Raw genomic sequence first — 25,818 nt, 5'->3', positions numbered from 1 at the left:
GAGAAAATTTGAGAATTACTGAGTGTCTCAGAAAAACTTTGACTCACAAAAGAATTGGAGTTTAATGTTTGATGAGAGATTTAGTATTTCTTGAAGTAAATTTTGAAGTTTTGATGGTATGACATTTTGACTTTACTAAGGATTCTGAACCCTAACTTAATTTATGAAAGTGAAATTTCATTTATAGCTAAAATGGCTAAGTGATTTCAGATTTACCCCCCTTGTCTGCCAAACTCTTACTCCCATTTAGTTACTAGTTGTATCTCTTGAAAAAAAGTCAAAGAAAGTACTGTATTTGTTATTATTTCAAATTTCAGCTATTCCTTAGTATATAAATCAAATTTTATGTGAAGTCTTTTCTTTTGTAATTTAAGAGACCTGGTGTCTGTCTAGCTATATCTGAAATCTGTGGTTTGTATTTGATTTCGGGTAGAAATGTGTTAGTTTACAATTTCCCATTATCAAATAATATACTCTGACACTTAGGCATTTACCTTTCATTCCATCCATCCATTCCCCCACATGGTAAGCAATACTAAAACCTACTATCTGCTATTATGGCACAAATGGTATGAATACCCAGATGAAATGTATGCCCTCGAGGCTGTCAGTCTTTTGAGGGAGACTGACATTTAATGTCATGTTTTTGCTACTCTGCTAAAAACAGTTTTCATTTATCTAGAGACCCTTATTGCTTTGTTAATCTATGACAGCGATCTTCAAATTTTTACTCATATGTTCCCTGAAACAATTTTGAAAAACTGTGTGTCCCTTTGCACATATTTAAATTGATAAGTGTAATTTTTCAGCAAAAGGTTTTTTTTAAATTGAAGTATAGTTGATTTACAATGTGTTAGTTTCAGGTGTATAGCAAAGTGTTTCAGGTATACATATATGTATATTCTTTTTCAGATTCTTTTCCATTATAGGTTATTACAAGATATTGAATATAGTTTCCTGTGCTATACAGTAGGTCCTTGCTTATCTATTTTATATATAGTAGTGTGTAGCTGTTGATCCCAAACTCCTCACACCCCTCCCTTCCCCCTTTGGTAACCATAAGTTTGTTTTCTATGTCTGTGAGTCTATTTATGTTATAACAAAAGTCTAAATAGTGACACAGGATGCAATTTCTGGCATATTGTAATATTTCAGTAAAATACAGCACTCTTAAATTTATCTAAGGGAATCTAAATGCCATTTTTTAAAAATATGAAAACAAACTTTAGTGGTTGGAAATTTTAATTATTTTCCTTTCAACTTGTATGTCAGTTCGTTACTCCCACTAAATTTTATCCTAATGTTATGTATTTTAGTGTTTGGAAATCTTCTATTGATCATCTGTCAAACTCCTTTGTCACAATAATATGTATATAAATTGAAATTAGGGATTTTTTCCCTGTAACCATAAGGCTCTAAATATTTTCTGGTTTGAGCCATCATTATAATTACTATTACCACATAGTTGATTAGAATAACATAAATATATTAAAATTTTGATTAAAATTCACTTTGTATGTAATAATTATGCAACAGAAATCCATTTTTTTTTTTTTTTTTTTTTTTGCGGTACGCGGGCCTCTCACTGTTGCGGCCTCTCCCGCTGCGGAGCACAGGCTCCGGACGCGCAGGCTCAGCAGCCATGGCTCACGGGCCCAGCTGCTCCGCGGCATGTGGGATCTTCCCGGACCGGGGCACGAACCCGTGTCCCCTGCATCGGCAGGCGGACTCTCAACCACTGCGCCACCAGGGAAGCCCCAGAAATCCATTTTTAATGAAATAAATGGAGCTGTCTTATCTCTCCAGTGGTTCTTGTGTCTGGAGATAATATATTATTTACCGATAGAATGAAACAGAATTTGGCACCAATTTCCTGTCTTATTTTGAGATCTTGTAGGTTTAAGTGCTGAGAAATAAATGTTCATATAAATAAGTTCATTCTAATTTTGTGATAGCAAAACCTTCCAAGTTGTATGCCAGAAAGTACATGGTGATTTATCATCAAACATTTATCAGTTGACACTTCTGTTAGGTCCTTCTTCAGTTTTGTTGAAAGCAAAAGAATGGGAATCACCTAGCTTGCCAGAGATTTGTTACCTGGTCCTTAACCATCTACTTAGTTTCTAGGAAATGTATCAAAAAGGTTTTACCAAGACTCAGTAAATGTCTAATTATATCAGCTTCCTCTTCTTCCCCATATCGGGACTTTGGTTAATCTGATATATTCAGAAGCAATTGAGAAAATAAAAATACTAGTTTCAACACACCTTTCCAGTGCAATTTTTTTTGCTGAAATACTTTTATCTTAGGTGTATAAATATATTTTTGCCAAAACTGTCAGGTTGAAGGTTTAGCATGCTCAGTTTATGGAAATTATTTTCTGGTTAACAAAGCTAGTCTCCACTGTCAGACCAACCAGATATACCAAACTTATTTTTTATCATATTTTAAGTAATATAAAAGTCACTGAGAAATATAGTATGGAATGAATACTAACAGATACTACTAAGGTAGTTGAGATTAAAATTATAAGGATCAAAAAGAATGAATTTTTCCATTTTTATATAATGTAAAAAATAAATACACAGTCTACCATCATGTAACATTGCATAATTATAAATAATCAAATGTTTATGAAGCAAGGATGTGTTAAACAGTGTGTTATTCCTTTTCTAAATGTGTGTGCTTGTATCTTCCATCTCTGATATTCAGCTTTTAGATATAAATAAAAGGGAATGATTCAAAAATAACTGTAAATTTTATCTTGGGGTGATTAATGAAGGAGAAGTATACCTATTGCTAAAAATTAATTGGTTTTACAGCTAGCTGTGACTTATTTTTTTAATAGGAGGTAGAAATATTAAATATTTAAAGCATAATGAGAATTGACTAATTAGAATGAAAATTTCATGATATGATTTGATAAAGTAGGTTTTAACTACCACATTGAATAATGCAAACTCCGTGTAAGACAGTTCCTGTGTGGTTTTTGTCTATGGGTTTTAGGTAGCATGATTTGAACATTTTGGTAGTCCAAGAAAGTATTTGTTATATTTGAAAGAATCAGCCTCCTTTATTGATACTGCTTCAGTTCTTTAAATGTGCGTTTTCTTCAGGCTAATAAATATTCAAGGAATGGATTTTGAGAATTGCTGAAGAGAATTACTTATATGAAAATACCTGAAAAAACCTGTATTTATCATTAGATACTTCTTACCATGTTCCCTTTATTTGGAGATTCTCCCCTAAGAGTGATGCATTCTTGGACAGTATGGCATGGAGGTAGGGTGTGTGGGGATAGAAGAGACAGAATTGTTTACAGGGAACAGCTCTCAATTGCCCACAAACTGTAATTCATCAGAATTTAGAATGTCATAGCAAGGGCAAAATATCCTATTTTTAACTCCTAGAAAAATATTTAGGACTGGAAGAGACAAGAAGCCCCGTCTATAGTGGATAGTTTGATACCTCAATTTATCATTTATGAAGGCTTCCCCAAAACAATATTCTTTTGACTTGCCCTTTTGGTTGAGTCCCTGGAGTTTAATATACCTCCAGGTATTGCAGTCTAAATTCTGGGTGGAGGTGAGAGTTATCCCTTTTTTTTTTTTTTTTTTTGTAAAAAGGGGGCAGGCCTGTTTTGAAAGGGAAAGAGTACATTCGGAAGATGATCTGTAAACTGATTGTTTGAAAGTCTTCAGCTGCCCCTTGTGTACCCTTTTTGAAGAGCTGATAAAACCAAGAACTCAGAAAGAAAGGAAAAAGGCAACACAAAATACTCCTCATAGTTTATTCATTTACTGATGGAAGAGCTCTTTAATTGCTCGATGAGAATTATGTAGAAATTATATGGAGAAGGTTCAAGAGATACCGTTAGGTCCATATGAGACACTGCTCTAGTTCTAAGATGACAAATCAGTTGTGCACTTTGTTTTTGATGGAATGATTTTTCTCTTGATCTCACTGTTATCCCTTTATGTGGTTGTATCTCAGTTATGTAAAAAATCATGTTGAAAAATTTGGTTAGTTTGGTTTAGCCTAGCTCATTGGTTCTCAATGTGTCATTCTCCAACCAATGGCATCAGCATCTCCTGGGAATTTGTAAGAAGTGCAAATTCTTGGGCCCCTTCCTAGATCTACTGATCTGAAACTCTGGGAGTGCAGCTCAGCAGTCTGTGTTTTCATAAGCCCTTCCTTCAGGTGATTCTGACGTACACCACTGTGCCACTTACATATGTTTTTTCTTTCTTTTTTTTTTTAATTAATTTATTTTTGGCTGTGTTGGGTCTTCGTTTCCGTGCGAGGGCCTTCTCCAGCCGCGGCGAGCGGGGGCCACTCTTTATCGCTGTGCGTGGGCCTCTCACTGTCGCGGCCTCTCCCATTGCGGAGCACAGGCTCCAGATGCGCAGGCTCAGTAGTTGTGGCTCATGGGCCCAGCCTCTCCGCAGCATGTGGGATCTTCCCAGACCAGGGTTCGAACCCGTGTCTCCTGCATTGGCAGGCAGACTCCCAACCACTGCGCCACCAGGGAAGGCCCTACATATGTTTTTTAACTTAATAGTTTGTCCTGGTACATCTTTCCAAATTAGCACATAGAGAACCTCTGTATTTTCTTTTTTTTTAACATCTGTATAGTAGCATAGATGTGCTGTAGTTTATTTAATCAGTCCTCTATTGATGGCCACTTGAGTTTTTTCAAATACAACTTAGTGTTGTAATAGTTCTAATAGTATGTCTTAATAAAACTAATGTTTCTGATTTTCCTTTTACAACAATGCTGCTTTTCTACATTGTGGTTTATCTGTAAGGTAAATTCCTAGAAGCCCACTTGTTGGGTCAGGGGTTTCAATGCATTTATATTGCCGAATTCCCTCTGTAGGAGTTGTATCAATTTGCATTCTTACCAGCAGTGTGTGAGAGGGCCTGTTTCCTTACAGCCTCACCAGTAGAGTTGTCAAGCATGGAATTTTGCCGGTGTGATAAGAAATACCTTAGTGGAAGTTGAGTGTCTTTTCATATGTCTAAGGTCATTTGTATCTCTTTTTTTGTGCTTTTTGTGTTCCTGTCTTGGGTCATTTTCTTGTTGAGTTTTTGGACCTGTTAAAATATTAGGAAGGCTAACTCTTTGTGATATGAATTGCAAATTTTTTTTCTCAGTTTGTCATTTGATTTTATATAGCTACAAGTTTGAACTTGGTTCTGTCTGATTTTTTTTTTTTTTTTTTTGTGGTACGTGGGACTCTCACTGTTGTGGCCTCTCCCGTTGTGGAGCGCAGGCTCCGGACGCTCAGGCTTAGCAGCCATGGCTCACGGGCCCAGCCGCTCCGCGGCATGTGGGATCCTCCTGGACCGGGGCACGAACCCGTGTCCCCTGCATTGGCAGGCGGACTCTGAACCACTGTGCCACCAGGGAAGCCCAGTTCTGTCTGATTTTATAGTCCATTCTCTTCATCACTGTAATTGTACTGCCTTAAATAATACACATTCCGCATTCCTGAAAAGATTAATTTACTGGTAACTATTATTTAATGCATCTAGCATTTTACCTTTTTTTTTTTTTTTTTGGCGGTACGCGGGCCTCCTACTGTTGTGGCCTCTCCCGTTGCGGAGCACAGGCTCTGGACGCGCAGGCTCAGCGGCCATGGCTCATGGGCCCAGCCACTCCGCGGCATGTGGGATCTTCCTGGACCGGGGCACGAACCCGTGTCCCCTGCATGGGCAGGCGGACTCTGAATCACTGCGCCACCAGGGAAGCCCGCATCTAGCATTTTAAAACTGTCTTCCAGTGAATTCCCTTGCAGCCCAGTGGTTAAGACTCTGTGCTTTCACTGCTGAGGACCTGGGTTCAATCCCTGGTCAGGGAACTAAAATTCCACAAGTTGCACAGCGTGCCCCCCACCCCCCCAAAAAAATCATTAAAAAAACCTGTCTTCTAATAACAGTTTCTTGCCACAATAGACACGGCATCAGCGAGGAGATACACATCCTCTTACTTTAGAAGAAATTTTGGATGAAACACAACATTTAGATATTGGACTCAAGCAGAAACAATGGCTAATGACTGAGGTAAGAATAGGCTTAAATTATTGTAAAAAAAAAAAAAATTGCTCTAACTAGGGTTTTCATATACTGAGATATGATAATTTTTGCTTTTTCTTAAAAGAATTGGTATAGGGTTTTTGTTCTTTAAACATACACATTTTGAGATTGACTTATTTTCATATAACCTTATGTACCTATTTAAAAATGTCAAAGACTTTAGCATAAAGGTTATAAAGAAGTCAGTCATTGTACCAGTTTTTAACTTTTTACAGAATAATTGATGCTTATTTTGAATTGCTGAATTTAAAGTGTACATGTTGGCAGGTTGTATTGTTTCTATATTTTAGGACATTTAAAGCATTAGGTATTATAGGGAAAGCAAGATATTTTGTTAAGCAAGATACTTGTTATACCGCTACTGCTATTATGATTTGATAGTGATGTTACTGCCTCTAGCAAATTACTTGGAAAAATAATCATGAACATTGTAATATGTTCCACACAACATTGGAAGAAAAGGAATCCCCAACCATCAGTGACCACGCTAATTTGGAAATGAGTAGCACTTTAAAAGTTGAGATATTTGTCTCTTTTCTGTTTAAGTATGAAATGACAATTTAATAAGACAACTTTCTAGGACCAGTGCTGATTCTAAAGACCAAATGTAAACTTCCTAAAATAGAATTTAATTTATTTTATCGAGCAAATATTGTTCTTGATTTTACTAATGTAAAATGAACCAGTTAGTATCGTTGTAGCTCATTATATTAGTGATATACAAACAGTGGTAATCCACATTTAAATTTTTTTTTTTAATTTTTTTTTTTTAACTATTGGGGTATAATTGCTTTACAATGGTGTGTTAGTTTCTGCTTTATAACAAAGTGAATCAGTCATACATAAACATATGTTCCCATATGTCTTCCCTCTTGCGTCTCCCTACCTCCCACCCTCCCTATCCCACCCCTCCAGGCTGTCACAAAGCACCGAGCCAATATCCCTGTGCCATGCGGCTGCTTCCCACTAGCTATCTACCTTACTATGTTTGTTAGTGTGTATATGCCCATGACTCTCTCTCGCCCTGTCACAGCTCACCCTTCCCCCTCCCCATAACCTCAAGTCCGTTCTCTAGGAGGTCTGCGTCTTTATTCCTGCTTTACCCCTAGGTTCTTCATGACATTTTTTTTCTTAAATTCCATATATATGTGTTAGCATACGGTATTTGTCTTTTTCTTTCTGACTTACTTCACTCTGTATGACAGACTCTAGGTCTATCCACCTCATTACAAATAGCTCAATTTCGTTTCTTTTTATGGCTGAGTAATATTCCATTGTATATATGTGCCACATCTTCTTTATCCATTCATCCAATGATGGGCACTTAGGTTGTTTCCATCTCCGGGCTATTGTAAATAGAGCTGCAATGAACATTTTGGTACATGACTCTTTTTGAATTTTGGTTTTCTCAGGGTATATGCCCAGTAGTGGGATTGCTGGGTCATATGGTAGTTCTATTTGTAGTTTTTTAAGGAACCTCCATACTGTTCTCCATAGTGGCTGAACCAATTCACATTCCCACCAGCAGTGCAAGAGTGTTCCCTTTTCTCCACACCCTCTCCAGCATTTATTGTTTCTAGATTTTTTGATGATGGCCATTCTGACTGGTGTGAGATGATATCTCATTGTAGTTTTGCTTTGCATTTCTCTAATGATTAATGATGTTGAGCATTCTTTCATGTGTTTGTTGGCAGTCTGTATATCTTCTTTGGAGAAATGTCTATTTAGGTCTTCTGCCCATTTTTGGATTGGGTTGTTTGTTTTCTTGTTATTGAGCTGCATGAGCTGTTTGTAAATTTTGGGGATTAATCCTTTGTCGGTTGCTTCATTTGCAAATATTTTCTCCCATTCTGAGGGTTGTCTTTTGGTCTTGTTTATGGTTTCCTTTGCTGTGCAAAAGCTTTGAAGTTTCATTAGGTCCCATTTGTTTATTTTTGTTTTTATTTCCATTACTCTAGGAGGTGGGTCAGAAAGGATCTTGCTGTGATTTATGTCATAGAGTGTTCTGCCTATGTTTTCCTCTAAGAGTTTGATAGTTTCTGGCCTTACATTTAGGTCTTTAATCCATTTTGAGCTTATTTTTGTGTATGGTGTTAGGGAGTGATCTAATCTCATACTTTTACATGTACCTGTCCAGTTTTCCCAGCACCACTTATTGAAGAGGCTATCCTTTCTCCACTGTACATTACTGCCACCTTTATCAAAGATAAGGTGTCCATATGTGCATGGGTTTATCTCTGGGCTTTCTATCCTGTTCCATTGATCTATCTTTCTGTTTTTGTGCCAGTACCATACCGTCTTGATAACTGTAGCTTTGTAGTATAGTCTGAAGTCAGGGAGCCTGATTCCTCCAGTTCCTTCTTTCGTTCTCAAGATTGCTTTGGCTATTCGGGGTCTTTTGTGTTTCCATACAAATTGTGAAATTTTTTGTTCTAGTTCTGTGAAAAATGCCAGTGGTAGTTTGATAGGGATTGCATTGAATCTATAGATTGCTTTGGGTATTAGAGTCATTTTCACAATGTTGATTCTTCCAATCCAAGAACATGGTATATCTCTCCATCTATTTGTATCATCTTTAATTTCTTTCATCAGTGTCTTATAATTTTCTGCATACAGGTCTTTTGTCTCCTTAGGTAGGTTTATTCCTAGATATTTTATTCTTTTTGTTGCAATGGTAAATGGGAGTGTTTTCTTGATTTCACTTTCAGATTTTTCATCATTAGTGTATAGGAATGCCAGAGATTTCTGTGCATTAATTTTATATCCTGCCACTTTACCAAATTCATTGATTAGCTCTAGTAGTTTTCTGGTAGCATCTTTAGGGTTCTCTATGTATAGGATCATGTCATCTGCAAACAGTGACAGCTTTACTTCTTCTTTTCCGATTTGGATTCCTTTTATTTCCTTTTCTTCTCTGATTGCTGTGGCTAAAACTTCCAAAACTATGTTGAATAAGAGTGGTGAGAGTGGGCAACCTTGTCTTGTTCCTGATCTTAGTGGAAATGCTTTCAGTTTTTCACCATTGAGGATGATGTTTGCTGTGGGCTTGTCATATATGGCCTTTATTATGTTGAGGAAAGTTCCCTCTATGCCTACTTTCTGCAGGGTTTTTATCATAAACGGGTGTTGAATTTTGTCAAAAGCTTTCTCTGCATCTATTGAGATGATCATATGGTTTTTCTCCTTCAATTTGTTAATATGGTTTATCACATTGATAGATTTGCATATATTGAAGAATCCTTGCATTCCTGGAATAAACCCCAGTTGATCATGGTGTATGATCCTTTTAATGTGCTGTTGGATTCTGTTTGCTAGTATTTTGTTGAGGATTTTTGCATCTATGTTCATCAGTGATATTGGCCTGTAGTTTTCTTTCTTTGTGACATCCTTGTCTGGTTTTGGTATCAAGGTGATGGTGGCCTCGTAGAAGGAGTTTGGGAGTGTTCCTCCCTCTGCTATATTTTGGAAGAGTTTGAGAAGGATAGGTGTTAGCTCTTCTCTAAATGTTTGATAGAATTCGCCTGTGAAGCCATCTGGTCCTGGGCTTTTCTTTGTTGGAAGATTTTTAATCACAGTTTCAATTTCAGTGCTTGTGATTGGTCTGTTCATATTTTCTATTTCTTCCTGATTCAGTCTTGGCAGGTTGTGCATTTCTAAGAATTTGTCCATTTCTTCCAGGTTGTCCATTTTATTGGCATAGAGTTGCTTGTAGTAATCTCTCATGATCTCTTTTATTTCTGCAGTGTCAGTTGTTACCTCTCCTTTTTCATTTCTAATTCTATTGATTTGAGTTTTCTCCCTTTTTTTCTTGATGAGTCTGGCTAGTGGTTTATCTATTTTGTTTATCTTCTCAAAGAACCAGCTTTTAGTTTTATTGATCTTTGCTATTGTTTCCTTCATTTCTTTTTCATTTATTTCTGATCTGATTTTTATGATTTCTTTCCTTCTGCTAGCTTTGGGGTTTTTTTGTTCTTCTTTCTCTAATTGCTTGAGGTGCAAGGTTAGGTTGTTTATTCGAGATGTTTCCTGCTTCTTAAGGTGGGCTTGTATTGCTGTAAACTTCCCCCTTAGAACTGCTTTTGCTGCATCCCACAGGTTTTGGGTCGTTGTGTCTCCATTGTCATTTGTTTCTAGGTATTTTTTGATTTCCTCTTTGATTTCTTCAGTGATCACTTCATTATTAAGTAGTGTATTGTTTAGCCTCCATGTGTTTGCATTTTTTACAGATCTTTTCCTGTAATTGATATCTAGTCTCATGGCATTGTGGTCAGAAAAGATACTTGATACAATTTCAATTTTCTTAAATTTACCAAGGCTTGATTTGTGACCTAAGATATGATCTATCCTGGAGAATGTTCCATGAGCACTTGAGAAAAATGTGTATTCTGTTGTTTTTGGATGGAATGTCCTATAAATATCAATTAAGTCCATCTTGTTTAATGTATCATTTAAAGCTTGTGTTTCCTTATTTATTTTCATTTTGGATGATCTGTCCATGGGTGAAAGTGGGGTGTTTAAGTCCCCTACTATGAATGTGTTACTGTCGATTTCCCCTTTTATGGCTGTTAGTATTTGCCTTATGTATTGAGGTGCTCCTATGTTGGGTGCATAAATATTTACAATTGTTATATCTTCTTCTTGGATCGATCCCTTGATCATTATGTAGTGTCCTTCTTTGTCTCTTTTAATAGTCCTTATTTTAAAGTCTATTTTGTCTGATATGAGAATTGCTACTCCAGCTTTCTTTTGGTTTCCATTTGCATGGAATATCTTTTTCCATCCCCTTACTTTCAGTCTGTATGTGTCTCTAGGTCTGAAGTGGGTCTCTTGTAGACAGCATATATACGGGTCTTGTTTTTGTATCCATTCAGCTAATCTGTGTCTTTTGGTGGGAGCATTTAGTCCATTTACATTTAAGGTAATTATCGATATGTATGTTCCCATTCCCATTTTCTAAATTGTTTTGGGTTCGTTATTATAGGTCTTTTCCTTCTCTTGTGTTTCTTGCCTAGAGAAGATCCTTTAGCATTTGTTGTAAAGCTGGTTTGGTGGTGCTGAACTCTCTCAGCTTTTGCTTGTCTGTAAAGGTTTTAATTTCTCCATCAAATCTGAATGAGATCCTTGCTGGGTAGAGTAGTCTTGGCTGCAGGTTTTTCTCCTTCATCACTTTCAGTATGTCCTGCCACTCCCTTCTGGCTTGTAGGGTTTCTGCTGAGAGATCAGCTGTTAACCTTATGGGGATTCCCTTATGTGTTATTTGTTGTTTTTCCCTTGCTGCTTTTAATATGCTTTCTTTGTATTTAATTTTTGACAGTTTGATTAATATGTGTCTTGGCGTATTTCTCCTTGTATTTATCCTGTATGGGACTCTCTGTGCTTCCTGGACTTGATTAACTATTTCCTTTCCCATATTAGGGAAGTTTTCAACTATAATCTCTTCAAATATTTTCTCAGTCCCTTTCTTTTTCTCTTCTTCTTCTGGAACCCCTATAATTCGAATGTTGGTGCGTTTAATGTTGTCCCAGAGGTCTCTGAGACTGTCCTCAGTTCTTTTCATTCCTTTTTCTTTATTCTGCTCTGCAGTAGTTATTTCCACTATTTTATCTTCCAGGTCACTTATCCGTTCTTCTGCCTCAGTTATTCTGCTATTGATCCCATCTAGAGTACTTTTAATTTCATTTATTGTATTGTTCATCATTGCTTGTTTCATCTTTAGTTCTTCTAGGTCCTTGTTAACTGATTCTTGCATTTTGTCCATTCTATTGTCCATTCTATCTCCAAGATTTCGGATCAACCTTACTATCGTTATTCTGAATTCTTTTTCAGGTAGACTGCCTATTTCCTCTTCATTTGTTAGGTCTGGTGCATTTTTATCTTGCTCCTTTATCTGCTGTGTGTTTTTCTGTCTTCTCATTTTGCTCATCTTACTGTGTTTGGGGTCTCCTTTTTGCAGGCTGCAGGTTCGTAGTTCCTCCTGTTTTTGATGTCTGTCTCCAGTGGCTAAGGTTGGTTCAGTGGGTTGTGTAGGCTTCCTGGTGGAGGGGACTAGCGCCTGTGTTGTGGTGGATGAGGCTGGATCTTGTCTCTCTAGTGGGCAGGTTCACGTCTGGTCGTGTGTTTTGGGGTGTCTGTGGCCTTATTATGATTTTAGGCAGCCTCTCTGCTAATGGGTGGGGTTGTGTTCCTGTTTTGCTAGTTGTTTGGCATAGGTTTTCCAGCACTGTGGCTTGCTGGTCGTTGAGTGAAGCTGGGTGCTGGTGTTAAGATGGAGGTCTCTGGGAGATTTTCGCCGTTTGATATTATGTGGAGCTGGGAGGTCTCTTGTTGACCAGTGTCCTGAAGTTGGCTCTCCTACCTCAGAGGCAGAGCCCTGCCTCCTGGCTGGAGCACCAAGAGCTTTTCATCCACACGGCTCAGGATAAAAGGGAGAAAAAGTAGAGGGAATTAGTAGAAGTATGAGGAAAGAAAGAAGGAAAGGAGGGTAGGAAGGAAGGAAGAAAGAAAGAAAGAAGGAAAGAAGGCAAGAAGGAAAGAAAGGAGGGAGGGAGGGAGGGAGGAAGGAAGGAAGGAGGGAAAGAAGGAAAAAAGACAGAAAGAAAGAAGATACAGTAAAAATAAAATAAAGTATAATAAAGTTATTGAGTTAAAAAATTCTTATTTAGGAAAAAAAAAAGGGACGGATAGAACCTTAGGACAAATGTTGGAAGGAAAGCTATACTGACAAAATCTTACACAGAAGCATACACATACACCCTCACTAAAAGAGGTAAAGGGGGAAAAATCATAAATCTTGCTGTCAGAGACCACCTCCTCAATCTGGGATGATTCGTTGTCTAAAGGAGGGAAGGAAGGAAAGAAAGAAAGAAAGAAAGAAAGAACGAAGGTAAAGTATAATAACGTTATTAAAATTAATTATTAAGAGAAAAAAATTAAAAAAAAAAAAAACATGGACGGATAGAACCCTAGGACAAATGGTGGAAGCAAGACTATACAGACAAGATCTCACACAGAAGCATACACATACACATTCACAAAAAGAGGAAAGGGGAAAAAATCATAGATCTTGCTCCTAAAGTCCACTTCCTTAATTTGGGATGATTGGTTGTCTATTCATGTATTCCACAGATGCAGGGTACATCAAGTTGATTGTGGAGCTTTAATCCGCTGCTCCTGAGGCTGCTGGGAGAGATTTCCCTTTCTCTTCTTTGTTCTCACAGCTCCCAGGGCTCAGCTTTGGATTTGGCCCTGCCACTGCGTGTAGGTCGCTGGAGGGCGTCTGTTTTTTGCTCAGACAGGATGGGGTTAAAAGAGCCACTGATTCGGGGGCTCTGGCGCATTCAGGCCGGCGCGGAGGGAGGGGCACAGAGTGCGGGGCGGGCCTGCGGCGGCAGAGGCCGGCGTGCACCAGCCTGAGGCGCGCTGTGCGTTCTCCCGGGGAAGTTGTCCCTGGATCCCGGGAACCTGGCAGTGGCGGGCTGCACAGGCTCCGCGGAAGAGGGGTGTGGAGAGTGACCTGTGCTCGCACACAGGCCCCTTGGTGGCGGCAGCAGCAGCCTTAACGTCTCCCGCCCGCCTCTGGGGTCCGCGCTTTTAGTCGCGGTTCGCGCCCGTCTCTGGATTCCGCACTTTCAGCCGCGGCTCGCGCCCGTCTCTGGATTCCGCGCTTTCAGCCGCGGCTCGCGCCCGTCTCTGGATTCCGCGCTTTCAGCCGCGGCTCGCGCCCGTCTCTGGATTCCGCGCTTTCAGCCGCGGCTCGCGCCCGTCTCTGGGGTTCGCGCTTTTAGCCGCGGCTCGCGCCCGTCTCTGGAGTTCCTTTAAGCAGCGTTCTTAAACCCCTCTCCTCACGCCCCAGGAAACAAAGAGGGAAGGAAAAGTCTCCTGCCTCTTCGGCAGGTGCAGACTTTTCCCCGGACTCCCTCCCGGCTAGCTGTGGTGCACTAACCCCTTCAGGCTATGTTCAAGCCGCCAACCCCAGTCCTCTCCCTGCGCTCCGGCCTCAGCTCGCAGCCCCGCCCGCCCCGGCGGGTGAGCAGACAAGCCTCTCGGGCTGGTGAGTGCCGGTCGGCACCGATCCTCTGTGCGGGAATCTCCCCGCTTTGCCCTCCGCACCCCTGTTGCTGTGCTCTCCTCCGCGGCTTCGAAGCTCCCCCCTCCGCCTCCCGCAGTCTCCGCCCGCGAAGGGGCTTCCTAGTGTGTGGAAACTTTTCCTCCTTCACAGCTCCCTCCCACTGGTGCAGGTGCCGTCCCTATTCTTTTGTCTCTGTTTTTTCTTTTTTTCTTTTGCCCTACCCAGGTATGTGGGGAGTTTCTTGCCTTTTGGGAGGTCTGAGGTCTTCTGCCAGCCTTCAGTAGGTGTTCTGTAGGAGTTGTTCCACGTGTAGATGTATTTCTGGTGTATCTGTGGGGAGGAAGGTGATCTCCGCGTCTTACTCTTCCGCCATCTTCCCTAAAGCCTTGTATTGTCCTATGTTGAATGTCCTCTCAAAATTATTGTTTCAACTTTTCAACAAGAGGATATCCACCAATATGGTTCCACAGAGATATGACATCAGATATGACACACAGAAACAGCATTATTAGGGTAATTTTTGACGTAGGAATTTCTAAATCAAAGTCTTTTTTTCCTATATCGACAAAGGCTCGAAAACTTCCCAGCTTATCCAAGTTCAGTCTCCTTCAGCGAATTTCAAACTTATTTTTCGTAGCTCCTTCTCCTTCTACTTACTACTAGAAAACCTAAGTATATGCTATGTAGTTAGAAGGCGCTATTCTCCTTAACAACAATTTTTCTCTTAAAATACTTTCCACAAATTGTCTTAAACAAAGCGTCTCCCAGACAAGCAGTAAGACAACATCTAAGTCAGTATATCTACGTAGGTCCACATTTAAATTTTGATGCTTTACCTAATCTTGAAATTTCATGGACTACCCACATTAGGTAAAGTTTATTTTAATTACTATTCTATTCTCCTTCCTTCCTTCTTTCTGTTTCTTCTTTTTATCCTTTCAGGATCAGGCTGGCAGCTGTAGAAGAAAATTAATAGGGTTGCTCTTTCTTGAAGGGCTTTCCTTCTGATACTAGCTATACAACAGGACTGACTAGAAACATAATTATATTCAGTAATTTCTGCATTCCTACTCAGTTTCAATCTCAGCTGACAATGTTATAGGTAAATTTCTTATGCGCACTAGTCTGGTCCTTTTCAGTTCCTTCCACAGCTGCTAGTGCCATTTGATACCATGTGGAGAAGACTGAATATTGGTATTTTCATCCCACTGTAATGTTTCTCACATTATAATCCCAATATGTGATAAACTATACTTTGAGGGTGGGGTAGGCAGTACCCATTTCACTTTGTCTAGTGATGTTAATATGTGTTTTATTGATCCTTACCTCTTTTGTCTTCCGAAAGAATATGGGTACAGCGTTCTTCAAAGCAGTTGTAATAAAGTGGTTTCTTTCTCATCCAAAGAATCTATATAAATAATAAACAGTTTCTTTTATAAAAAATGAGCACCATGCTGGTTTCTACCTGTTGTTTTGGATCCTGGATGTCCGGTGTTTTAGATCTTTTGATATCCACAGGATACTTTTAGTTTGCCACTGTAATACGAGTATTGTGTTTTTTTTAATAATTGGTAGAATTAAATAATGTATATATGGTATTTCCTTTTGTTAATATGTCCAAATTGTGTCACTGTTACAGGCATTAGTCAATAATCCCAAAATTGAAGTAATAGATGGAAAGTATGCCTTCAAGCCCAAGTACAACTTGAAAGATAAGAAGGCCCTACTTCGGCTTTTAGATAAACATGACCAGCGAGGCTTAGGAGGAATTCTTTTAGAAGACATTGAGGAAGGACTGCCCAATTCCCAGAAAGCTGTCAAGGTAACCTCTCTTTTCTTTCTATGCCTTAATATAATTTGAATTAATAATATCTTTTGGTTTTAAAAAATATCATGACTTAAAAAAAAGTTATTTTTAAAACCTCCTCCATCATATATACTTGGGGTTGTTACGAGCCAGTAAGAGATTTGGAATTTGTGTTTTGTGCTGTAGAGCAGGACAGAGCATAACCATTTTTGTGGAACTTTTGACAGCTCCCTTTTGTGTTGTTGTGTATGATTGATTCTTCAAAATATTTCTGGAAAGATTTCCTCAAAGACAGTCTTTTTCTTATAAGTTGTTATGTTTGTATTTAAGAACTCCTTCAACAACGCTTGTGCATATTGCTAACCTGAGGGAATCAGAGGCATTAAAACACAAGAACATTTATAATTTGGTTGTTTCGAATTCCTAAAGGGGCTGTTAGTAAAAGTGATAGAGTCTACATTTCCTGTTTAAATTTTCAACTCTTGGGAAGGCTGCGAGTCTCTGTTATTCAAAATTGCTAGCGATTGATGTTAACCTGTAAGCAGGTTCATTCTTTTTGCTACCTGTGGAGAAAACATGCTTCTTTCTCTACTTCTTGGTAATTCAGTTACACACGTTAGCTTTTTTGGTATTGTCCCACAAGTCCCTTAGGCTGTGTGTGTGTGTGTGTGTGTGTGTGTGTGTGCGTGTGTGCGCACGCACGCGTGCTTTTGGACTTTGTTGTTGTATTGATCTGTTGTTAATTGTACTGACTTTTTTTACCTCCAATTTGTTATTAAGCCCAATTGGTTAATTCTTTATAGATTGTATTTTCAGTTCTAGACTTTTCTTTTTTTTTAACAATCCCCTCAAGAGAGGATTTTTGTTTTTTTTGGTTTTTTTTTTAATATTTATTTGGCTGCACCAGGGTCTTATTTGTGGCATGTGGGATCTAGTTCCCTGACCAGGGATTGAGCGTGGAGTCTTAACCACTGGACCACCAGGGAAGTTCCATCTAGACTTTTCTTTTCATTCTTTCTTAGGTTTCTGTTTCTTTTCTGAGATTTTGTTTTTTTTCCATTCATTACAAACATATTTTACATTACATCCTGCGTGTAATTTCTTGTAGCTGCTTTAAAATTCTCCTAATTTCAAGAGCTGGGTCATCTTGGGGATGGTCTGCTCTGAGACGTCGTCTCTTGAGTACGGGTCATGTTTTCTTTCTTCATATACCTAATTTCTGTTGAGTCTTGAACACTGAATTATATGGCTCAGGATTCTGTCATATTTCTCCAAGGAGTGTTTTTGTTTGTTTATTTTGTTTTTAAGTGAGCATTTGTCTTGACTAGAGTCAAACTTCAAACTTTGTATTCTCTGTGGTGGATGGCATACGACACATCTGTTTTGTTCTTTTAGCTCTATTCTTTTTAAAATGTCTTGTCCAGAGATTAGTATAGTAGTTTTCTTCCGGTGGGCTGATCCCTTAGGAGCTACTTGGCCATTACCAGATGAAGAACTGTTTTTAAGATTTTCACTTAAGTGTCTAAACTTAACCTGCACAAATGTTGCAAATAATATGTGACCAAAGTTGATAAATTGTGCACTATTTATAGCATGTTGAAAGGTAGAACTACTGAATCCTAGCTTAACAGTTGGGAGTGCTAGGTACATTTCCTGCTCTATTCTTTTTCCCATTTTGATACAGGCTAGTATTGTTACTCTTTGGTAGGCTTTATATTACATTCTAAAGTAGAATAGTAACGTAAACTGATAATTGCTTTTTCTATTTTAAATAATTTTGTGATGTAAAGTCACATTGTCACTCTATTTTTTTTTTTTTTAAACATTTGGCTTCCACTTTTTTTCTTTTTCTTTTTGGCTGCGTTGGGTCTTCATTTCTGCACGTGGGCTTTCTCTGGTTGCGGCGAGTGGGGGCTACTCTTGGTTGCAGTGTGTGGACTTCTCATTGTGGTGGCTTCTCTTGTTGCAGAGCATGGGCTCTAGGTGCGCAGGCTTCAGTAGTTGTGGCATGTGGGCTCAGTAGTTGTGGCATGTGGGCTCAGTAGTTGTGGCTTGTGGGCTCTAGAACACAGCCTCAGTAGCTGTGGCACACGGGCTTACTTGCTCCGCAGAATGTGGAATCTTCCCGGACCAGGGATCGAACCTGTGTCCCCTGCGTTGGCAAGTAGATTCTTAACCAGGGAAGTCCCTGTTACCTTGTTTTTAATGGCTCTCTTCCTTAAGGAGTAGAGCTGAAAAGGGGTCATGAAAAGCACATAGTCTGTCATTTGCAAGCAGTATTATTTCTAAATTGTTCGAAGCCCCAAGTTTTTAAAAATCCTCACATTTTAAATATGTGAAGATATGTTCTAAGTAATTTCTCAAGGGAGAAATTTGGCCTAATTAAGTTAAATCCCTTCTGTGTTGTTTCCTTTTCTTCAGTTCTTGGTGGAGATAGAAGAAAACTTTTACTGTCATTTTGTTGACCATATAGACAATGAGAAAAACCAGTGGCTGTTCCAGATTATTCATCTCTCAGTAGTTGTTTTTTGGGGGTTTTCTAATAATTAAATTAACTTCCAGAATAATTTTAATAACTCTGTGTTTGTGATATGGTTTAATTTTAAGATGGTGTATTGAATGAACTAAGGGTTTTTTTAATTAAAAATTCTTTTTAATTGTAAAAAATGATCATAGTAAGTCTGGTTAAATGCGTCACATACATAGTTATCAAAAAAATTATTTTGTGATAAGAACTTTTAAGATCTCTCTTAGCAACTTTCAAATATGCAATACAGTATTATTAACTATAGTCATCATAATGTATAGTGCATCTCTATGACTTATTTTACAACTGGAAGTTTGTACCTTTTGACCCCTTTCTTGCATTTTGCCCACCCCTTGACCCACTCACTGCCTCTTGGGACCATCAATCTGTTCTCTGTATCTGTGAGCATATATATATATATATATATATATATATATATATTTATTTATTTATTTAAGATTTCACATATAAGTGAGATCATACAGTATTTGTCTTTCTCAGTCTGACCTACTTGACTTAGCATAATGCCCTCAAGGTCCATCCATGTTGTCGCAAATGGCAAGATTTCATTCTTTTTTATGGCTGCGTAATATTCCATTGTTTATATATAACACATTTTCCTTATCCATTCATACATCATTGGGCACTTAGGTTGTTTCCATATCTTGGCTACTGTAAATAATGCTGCACTGAACAAGGTGGTGCATATATCTTTTTAAGTTAGTGTTTTCATTTTCTTTGGATAAAAATACCCAGAAGTGGTATTGCTGAATCATATGGTAGTTTTATTTTTAATTTTTTGAGGAACCTCCATACTGTTTTCCAAGGTGCCTACATCAGTTTACATTCACACCAACAGTGCAGTAGGGTTCCCTTTTCTCCATATCCTCACCAAGACTCATACCTTTATTATGTTGAGGTATGTTACCTTGGTATCCACATTGTGGAGAGTTATCATAAGTGGATGTTGAGTTTTGCCAAATGCTTTTTCTGCATTTACTGAAATGATCATATGATTTTTATCTTTCATTTTGTTAATGTGCTGTATCACATTGATTGATTTGCAGATATTGAACCATCCTTGCATGCCTGGAATAAATCCCACTTGATTGTGGTGTGTGATTCTTTTAATGTATTGTTAAATTTGGTGTGTTGACTATTTGGTTGAGGATTTTTTGCATCTATGTTCATCAGGGATATTGGCCTGTCATTTTCTTTTCTTGTAGCATACTTTATCTGGTTTTGGTATCAGGGTAATGCTGGCCTCGAAAAATGAGTTTGATGAACTGCTTCAGTTTTTTGGATGAGTTTGAGAAGGATTGATATTCTTCTTTGTTCAGTAGAGTTCACTAGTGAAGTTATCTGGTCCTGGACTTTTGTTTGTTGGGAGATTTTTGATTACTTATTCAATTTCTTTATTAGTAACTGATCTGTTCAGAATTCCTATTTCTTCATGATTCAGTCTTGATAGCTTATATGTTTCTAGAAATTCATCCATTTCCTCTAGGTTGTCCAATTTTGTTGGTGTACGTTCATAGTAGTCTCTTATGATTCTTTGTATTCTGTGGTATTATTTGTAACGCCTTTCATTTCATTTCTGATTTAATTGAGTTTTCTGTCCTTTTTTCTTGGATAGTTGAGCTAAAGGTTTGTCAATTTTGTTTATCTTTTCAAAGAACCCGCTCATAGTTTTCATTACTCTTTTCTGTTGTCTTTTTAGTCTCTGTTTAAATTTATTTCCACTCTAATCTTTGTTCGTTCCTTCCTTCTACTAACTTCATGCTTCATTTGTTCTTTTTCTAGTTCCTTGAGGTGTAAATTTAGGTTATCTGATATTGTTCTTGTTTTTCGATGTAGGCATTTATACCTATGAACTTTCTCTTAGAATTGCTTTTTTTTTTTTTAACCTCATAAGTTTTGGTATGTTGTATTTCCATTTTCATTTTTTTCAAGGTATGTTTAAATTTCTTCTTTGACCCAGCAATTAGCAGCATATTGCTTAATTTCTGCATATTGCTTAATCTCTGCATATTTGTGAATTTTCCATCTTGTAATTGATTTTTAGTTTTACGTACCACTGTGGTCAGAAAAGGTGCTTGATGTGATTTGTTAAGGCTCATTTTGTGGCTTAACATATTAACTATCCTGGAGAATGTCAAGTGTGTACTTGAGAATAATGTGTATTCTATTGCTTTTGGATGGAATGTTCTTTATATATCTGTTAAGTCCATGTAGTTCACACATTGATGCCTAAGGCTGAGATTATTGTCATCTAAAGGCTCATAGATTGAGACTTTATTTCTGTGATGAATTTTACCATCATCATTATAGTCCAGATTACTGCTATCAGGCTTTCTGCATTCTTGTTCTCATTAATTAATAATAATGAAATATCTTATATCAATTTTCTTGTCATTGCTAGAGTAGTAGAAAATGAAAAATTTTTAATTGTCAACTGTGCTCAGTGAAAGCTAAAAGATAGTAAAGACTACTCAAGTCTTTATATTTTCTTTAAAGATGATGCAGTATTTTGGGCAGTGCAGGAAGAAAACTGAAGGATGGCTATTTATCTCATAGTTGCACACACATTTTTAGGTGATTTAATCATTCTTCCATTTTCTTACTGTTCTAGCTTTTCAAAGCATAATTGGAAATGATAGATGGATAATGATGAGTAACAAAATATTTCAAGGTAAAGGAAAAGTAAGAACAATGAGTTTCCACAGTTTTTCTCACAGATTAATGAAAGGGTCCAGTAGACCCAAATTGTAATTGCAACATAGATTGAATTTTCTATTTAAAACAATTTTTTTCTTTATGTACTTTGGATGATCTCTAAGAATAAAAGTCTCAAAATATCAATTCTTAAAAATAGAACTGCTCAAGAAAGAAACTCAAGAATTAAAATTTGGTCTAGTGGACCCTAATGGTGTACTGAGGGTTAAAGGAAGTGGGAGTCCTTTGTTGTTTTTTAAAAAAAAAATGTTTTTGTCTTGGGTGATGTAATTTGGAGTTAACTGAAAATTTTTTCTTTATCTTTAAGGCTTTAGGGGACCAGATACTATTTGTAAACCGTCCTGATAAGAAGAAAATTCTTTTCTTCAATGATAAGAGCTGTCAGTTTTCTGTGGATGAAGGTAAGCCTTTCTGTATAGATACTTTCTTTAATTTGCAGACATGTTACAAATTTAGGGTGATAGAATTTATAATATTATAATACAATTATAACTTAAATTTTATAATACTGCTTTTTTAGCATTATCATCTCAACGCTAATAACTTCTATGTCTAATGTATTGTTTCTCACAATGCAGTTTGAAATGTGTAATTTGAAAGATTTTAGGTACAGTCATAGTATAGCAGTTCATGATTTCTTATGCTCATAGCTCAGCTGTACCAAACAGCAGTTTATTTATTTCTGTTGTTTTACAAATATTACTTCATATCTTGATATGAAAGCTTGTTTCAGGATGGGAAAAAGAATAAACTTTTTGTGGAGACTGATATTCTCTTAAATAACTTAGAATTTTTTGATTATGAAATTGGATAAGAAAGGAGATTAATTTTTTCTTTCTGGCAATTTTAGAGTTGTATGCTAAGCTATATGTTGTCTTGTAGTAAATGTGTGATACTTATATTTTGGATTTTAGTTTAAAATATTTCAGCAATATTTTCCAGTAAAATAGTAATTAAACAAGGGTTTAGTCACAAGAAATTTCTTTTCTATACACGTAGATATTCTCATGTAAGCAATTATGTTTTACTCTAAATTTGTATTAATTTTGAAGTTTTATCAAAAGGCAAGAAAAGGATTGAATGTCATTTTAATTATAAAATTTCAAAAGTGATACAAACTCCCAGCAAAATATTCTAAAAATATAGAGGGACATATAGTACAATAGTAGTATATAGACTGCAAACAGTGAAACTATTGCTGTGTCAACCTGGTAGTCATATTGACTTTTTTTTATGACATTAAATGAAAGAGTTTCTGTTGAATGAGTAATTTTGTATAAGAAGTGCATTTACAAATCTTGTCCCTATAGAGCCCAAACCTGTCTTGATTATGACTTGTAATTTGTACAGTAACCCTAAGGTTTTCTCTTATGTGTTATCTGGCTGTAGATAATCAGGCTTGTGGTGCTGTAGTTTCGTCAACCTAAGGTTACTTAGATGACCATGATTTTTTGTAGGAAATAGAATATTGTATTTTTGGGAAAATCTTCATCCAGAATACCTTGTATTGATATATAGTTGGTTCTCGATAAATGTTTGTTAATTAAATGAAATTTGCAAAGTATTCCGGCTCTTCTATAATGCCATTTCTAATAAATAAGGTAAGCTTCCTGTATGTAAACAAGATAGTAGTCAGCTCCTTCTGTACGTTGTAATGATAGGTGCTCATTTAAGAAAGATTTGGCTGAGCAATGTTTGTATTGCCTGAGTCTCTTTTACTTGGAATTTTGGTGTTATGTAAACTTTTATAATTGTCAAATTGATTTCTTCCTTTTAAAAACTTGATTTTTAAGTCCTTGTGAGTTTAAACAAAGAAACAACCGATTCCTTTATTCTTAAGCATAGTTAATCCATTTGAAGAAGATTTTCACAGTATTAAAAAAAAGTATCACATGTTCAAATAGTAAGGAAGATCTTACAATAAACAGCAGATGTGCTTTTCCTTTCTCTAGTTCCAGTCCCTTTTTTTTCTGGCAAGTAACTTAACTGGTTTTATTTTAGATTCTTCTGGTGGTTTTTCCCATCTTGCTAAATAATATGCTCATACTGTTATTTTTTTAACTTGAAACATCGTCTAATGACTTATTCTTTATCATCTCTCTGATTCCAACACGTATTTCTCTTTTCTACTTCCCAATATAGTACATCACTATTTTTAGTTTCTCTTTCATTTATCTTGGCACTTTCAACAATGTAAACCTTCTCAGTGGGAATTTTTAGTATTAAGTCTGTTCTGTAGATGGCAGCATAGTGTAGCATATCTGTTCTGGAAGTAGATGTTTAAATTGAGGCAAGTGTTTGATAGGAGAGAGGTTGCAGTAGCTCTGTAAGAGTAGCATGAAACTGTAGGATTTCTTGATGGTATTTCATTGGAGAAATTTTAGGAGTACACTTGGATTTAGCAGTAACCCTCATAGTACTCCTTACACTAAGCCATTGTGATTTTTGTGTGCCTTGTGTGTGCTTTCTGTGGATACTGTTGTTTTAACTTTGGTCAGTGTTTTCCTGTTTATTTTTATTTTTTTTGCGGTACGCGGGCCTCTCACTGCTGTGGCCTCTCCCATTGTGGAGCACAGGCTCTGGACGTGCAGGCTCAGTGGCCATGGCTCATGGGCCCAGCCGCTCTGTGGCATGTGGGATCTTCCCGGACCAGGGCATGAACCCGTGTCCCCTGCATTGGCAGGCGGACTCTCAACCACTGCGCCACGAGGGAAGCCCCTGTTTGTGTATTTTTTACCTACAGTTCTGTTCCTTAGTATTACCTGATTTCATTTGCCATGTTATATGGCCTTTCGCAAGGCTTAAACTCCTCCCATCTCCTCATTACTTGGCTATAAAGACAAAATGAGGATTTTCACTTTTTGCACCTCAGATTATAAAAGTAATCATATATGCTTTTTAGTAAAATCCCACACATCTAGAAGTAAGTGCTGTAAATAGTTCAGTGTTTATTTCTCTAGTTTACTTTCTGTATACTACAGGTATTCAGTGATGCTGTGTGGCTATTTATTTTTAGGATATTATTTATTTTATTATTTATTTATTTATTTGGGTTGTGCCAGTCTTAGTTGTGGCACATGGGATGTTTGTTGTGGCATGTGGACTTCTTAGTTGCAGCATGTGGGATCTTTAGTTGCGGCATGCCTGGGGAATCTCGTTCCCTGATCAGGGATCAAACCTGGGCACGCTGCATTGGGACCGCAGAGTCTTACCCACTGGACCACAGGGGAAGTCCCCCTGTGTGGCTATTTAGTATTCTGTTTCATAGGTGTCTCTGATGCATGGATTTTTAAACACTTAACATTGCTGCAGCAAATATCCTTACAGACCTGATACGGTGGATATATGTATATGTATTTTTTATGTTAATGAAACAGCCATATAAATCAGGAAAATATTGGGAAGGTAAACAATAAATTATTTTTGCATCTTTTAAAGATCTTTACTGCTATTGGTGAAATACGTTACTAGATTTCTCAATATTGAACCATCCTTTTAGTCCTAGAATAACCCTTCTTTGGCGCCTGTATTTCTGCGTTCCTTTTACTAATGTATTTAAGGATTTTTGCCTTTTTCTTTTTTTGTGTGCTTTCTCAGGGTTTGGTATGGGTGTATGCTGGATTCATAAAAAGAGAAGTGCAGATTTATATTTTTAAAATTTATTTCGATATTTGTAATTGTTGAAGCACATTATACATACTCAGATATAAATGGAATATAAATGAAATAGCTGTTTACATTTTTATATAGAATTACCATTGAATGTGATAGCTACAAGTGAACTAATGAAGGTGTGATTCATTGGCAACTTATATACCATAATTGGTGTTTTCCTTAAGTAATAAAGAATTCTTGGTAAAGTTCTAAAAAACAAAAGGTGTAGCTTTTCTGTGATTACAAAGGTTAATCATACTGTATTCATATACATTATACACTTTATATTCTTAGAAAATCAAGTGTGTATTAAACCAGTATAAGAAATACTTTGTTTATATACATAAAAGAGAATTGGGTTCTAGGCTCAGTTTATTATAAATTGGTATTTATCGTTAATCTGTATACTTTCTAATAAAGATAGTTGGGAGGATGCAGGTTTTTCAATCTTGGCAGTATTGATATTTGGAGCTGGATAATTTTTTTGATAGGGTTGTCACAGTGCATTTTGGGATGATTAGCAGTATCCCTTGCTGCTTTAGATGCCATTAGCATACCTTTCCCCACAGTGTTACACCCAAAAATGTATCCAGACATTACCAAAAATTCCCTGGGGAGCAGAATTGCCTAGGTTGAGAGTTATATTAAAGGTACAGTTTATGTTCATAAAACAGAAATATTACGATATGTTGTCTTCAAGCTTCTTTTCCTGCGTTCCTTCATTCAGCACATTCAGTGATATGAGGGATAGCAAAGTGAATGAGATTTCTGTCCTTGAGCCCAGGCGGAGGGTGGAATGACATGGGTACACATATGGTACAACATGTCGCTGTGGTGTTCATACAGTGCTGTAGAGACCCTGGGGCTCACAGCCACCCACAGGATCCTCAGGGGTAAGATGCTGTTCTTTTAGTTGAAAGTGTCGGT

The 25,818-nt window shown here is 37.3% G+C and overlaps 1 protein-coding gene across 2 annotated transcripts in view; it reads left to right on the top strand.

The window, feature by feature from the left end:
* GTF2E2 (general transcription factor IIE subunit 2) overlaps positions 1-25,818 on the top strand; it is a 76,345-nt gene that overhangs the window by 23,474 nt on the left and 27,053 nt on the right. For both annotated transcript variants that reach the window (XM_082863846.1, XM_082863847.1), the window contains 3 exons: positions 5,959-6,066; positions 15,807-15,989; positions 21,545-21,638. In XM_082863846.1, coding sequence (XP_082719972.1) covers positions 5,959-6,066; positions 15,807-15,989; positions 21,545-21,638 — 385 coding nt within the window. The remainder of the gene's footprint in view (positions 1-5,958; positions 6,067-15,806; positions 15,990-21,544; positions 21,639-25,818) is intronic.

This window comes from Leucopleurus acutus, assembly GCF_964270905.1.
Source record: "Leucopleurus acutus genome assembly, chromosome: 21".
Lineage (NCBI taxonomy): Eukaryota > Metazoa > Chordata > Mammalia > Artiodactyla > Delphinidae > Leucopleurus > Leucopleurus acutus.
This window is presented reverse-complemented; position numbering and strand designations above follow the sequence as displayed.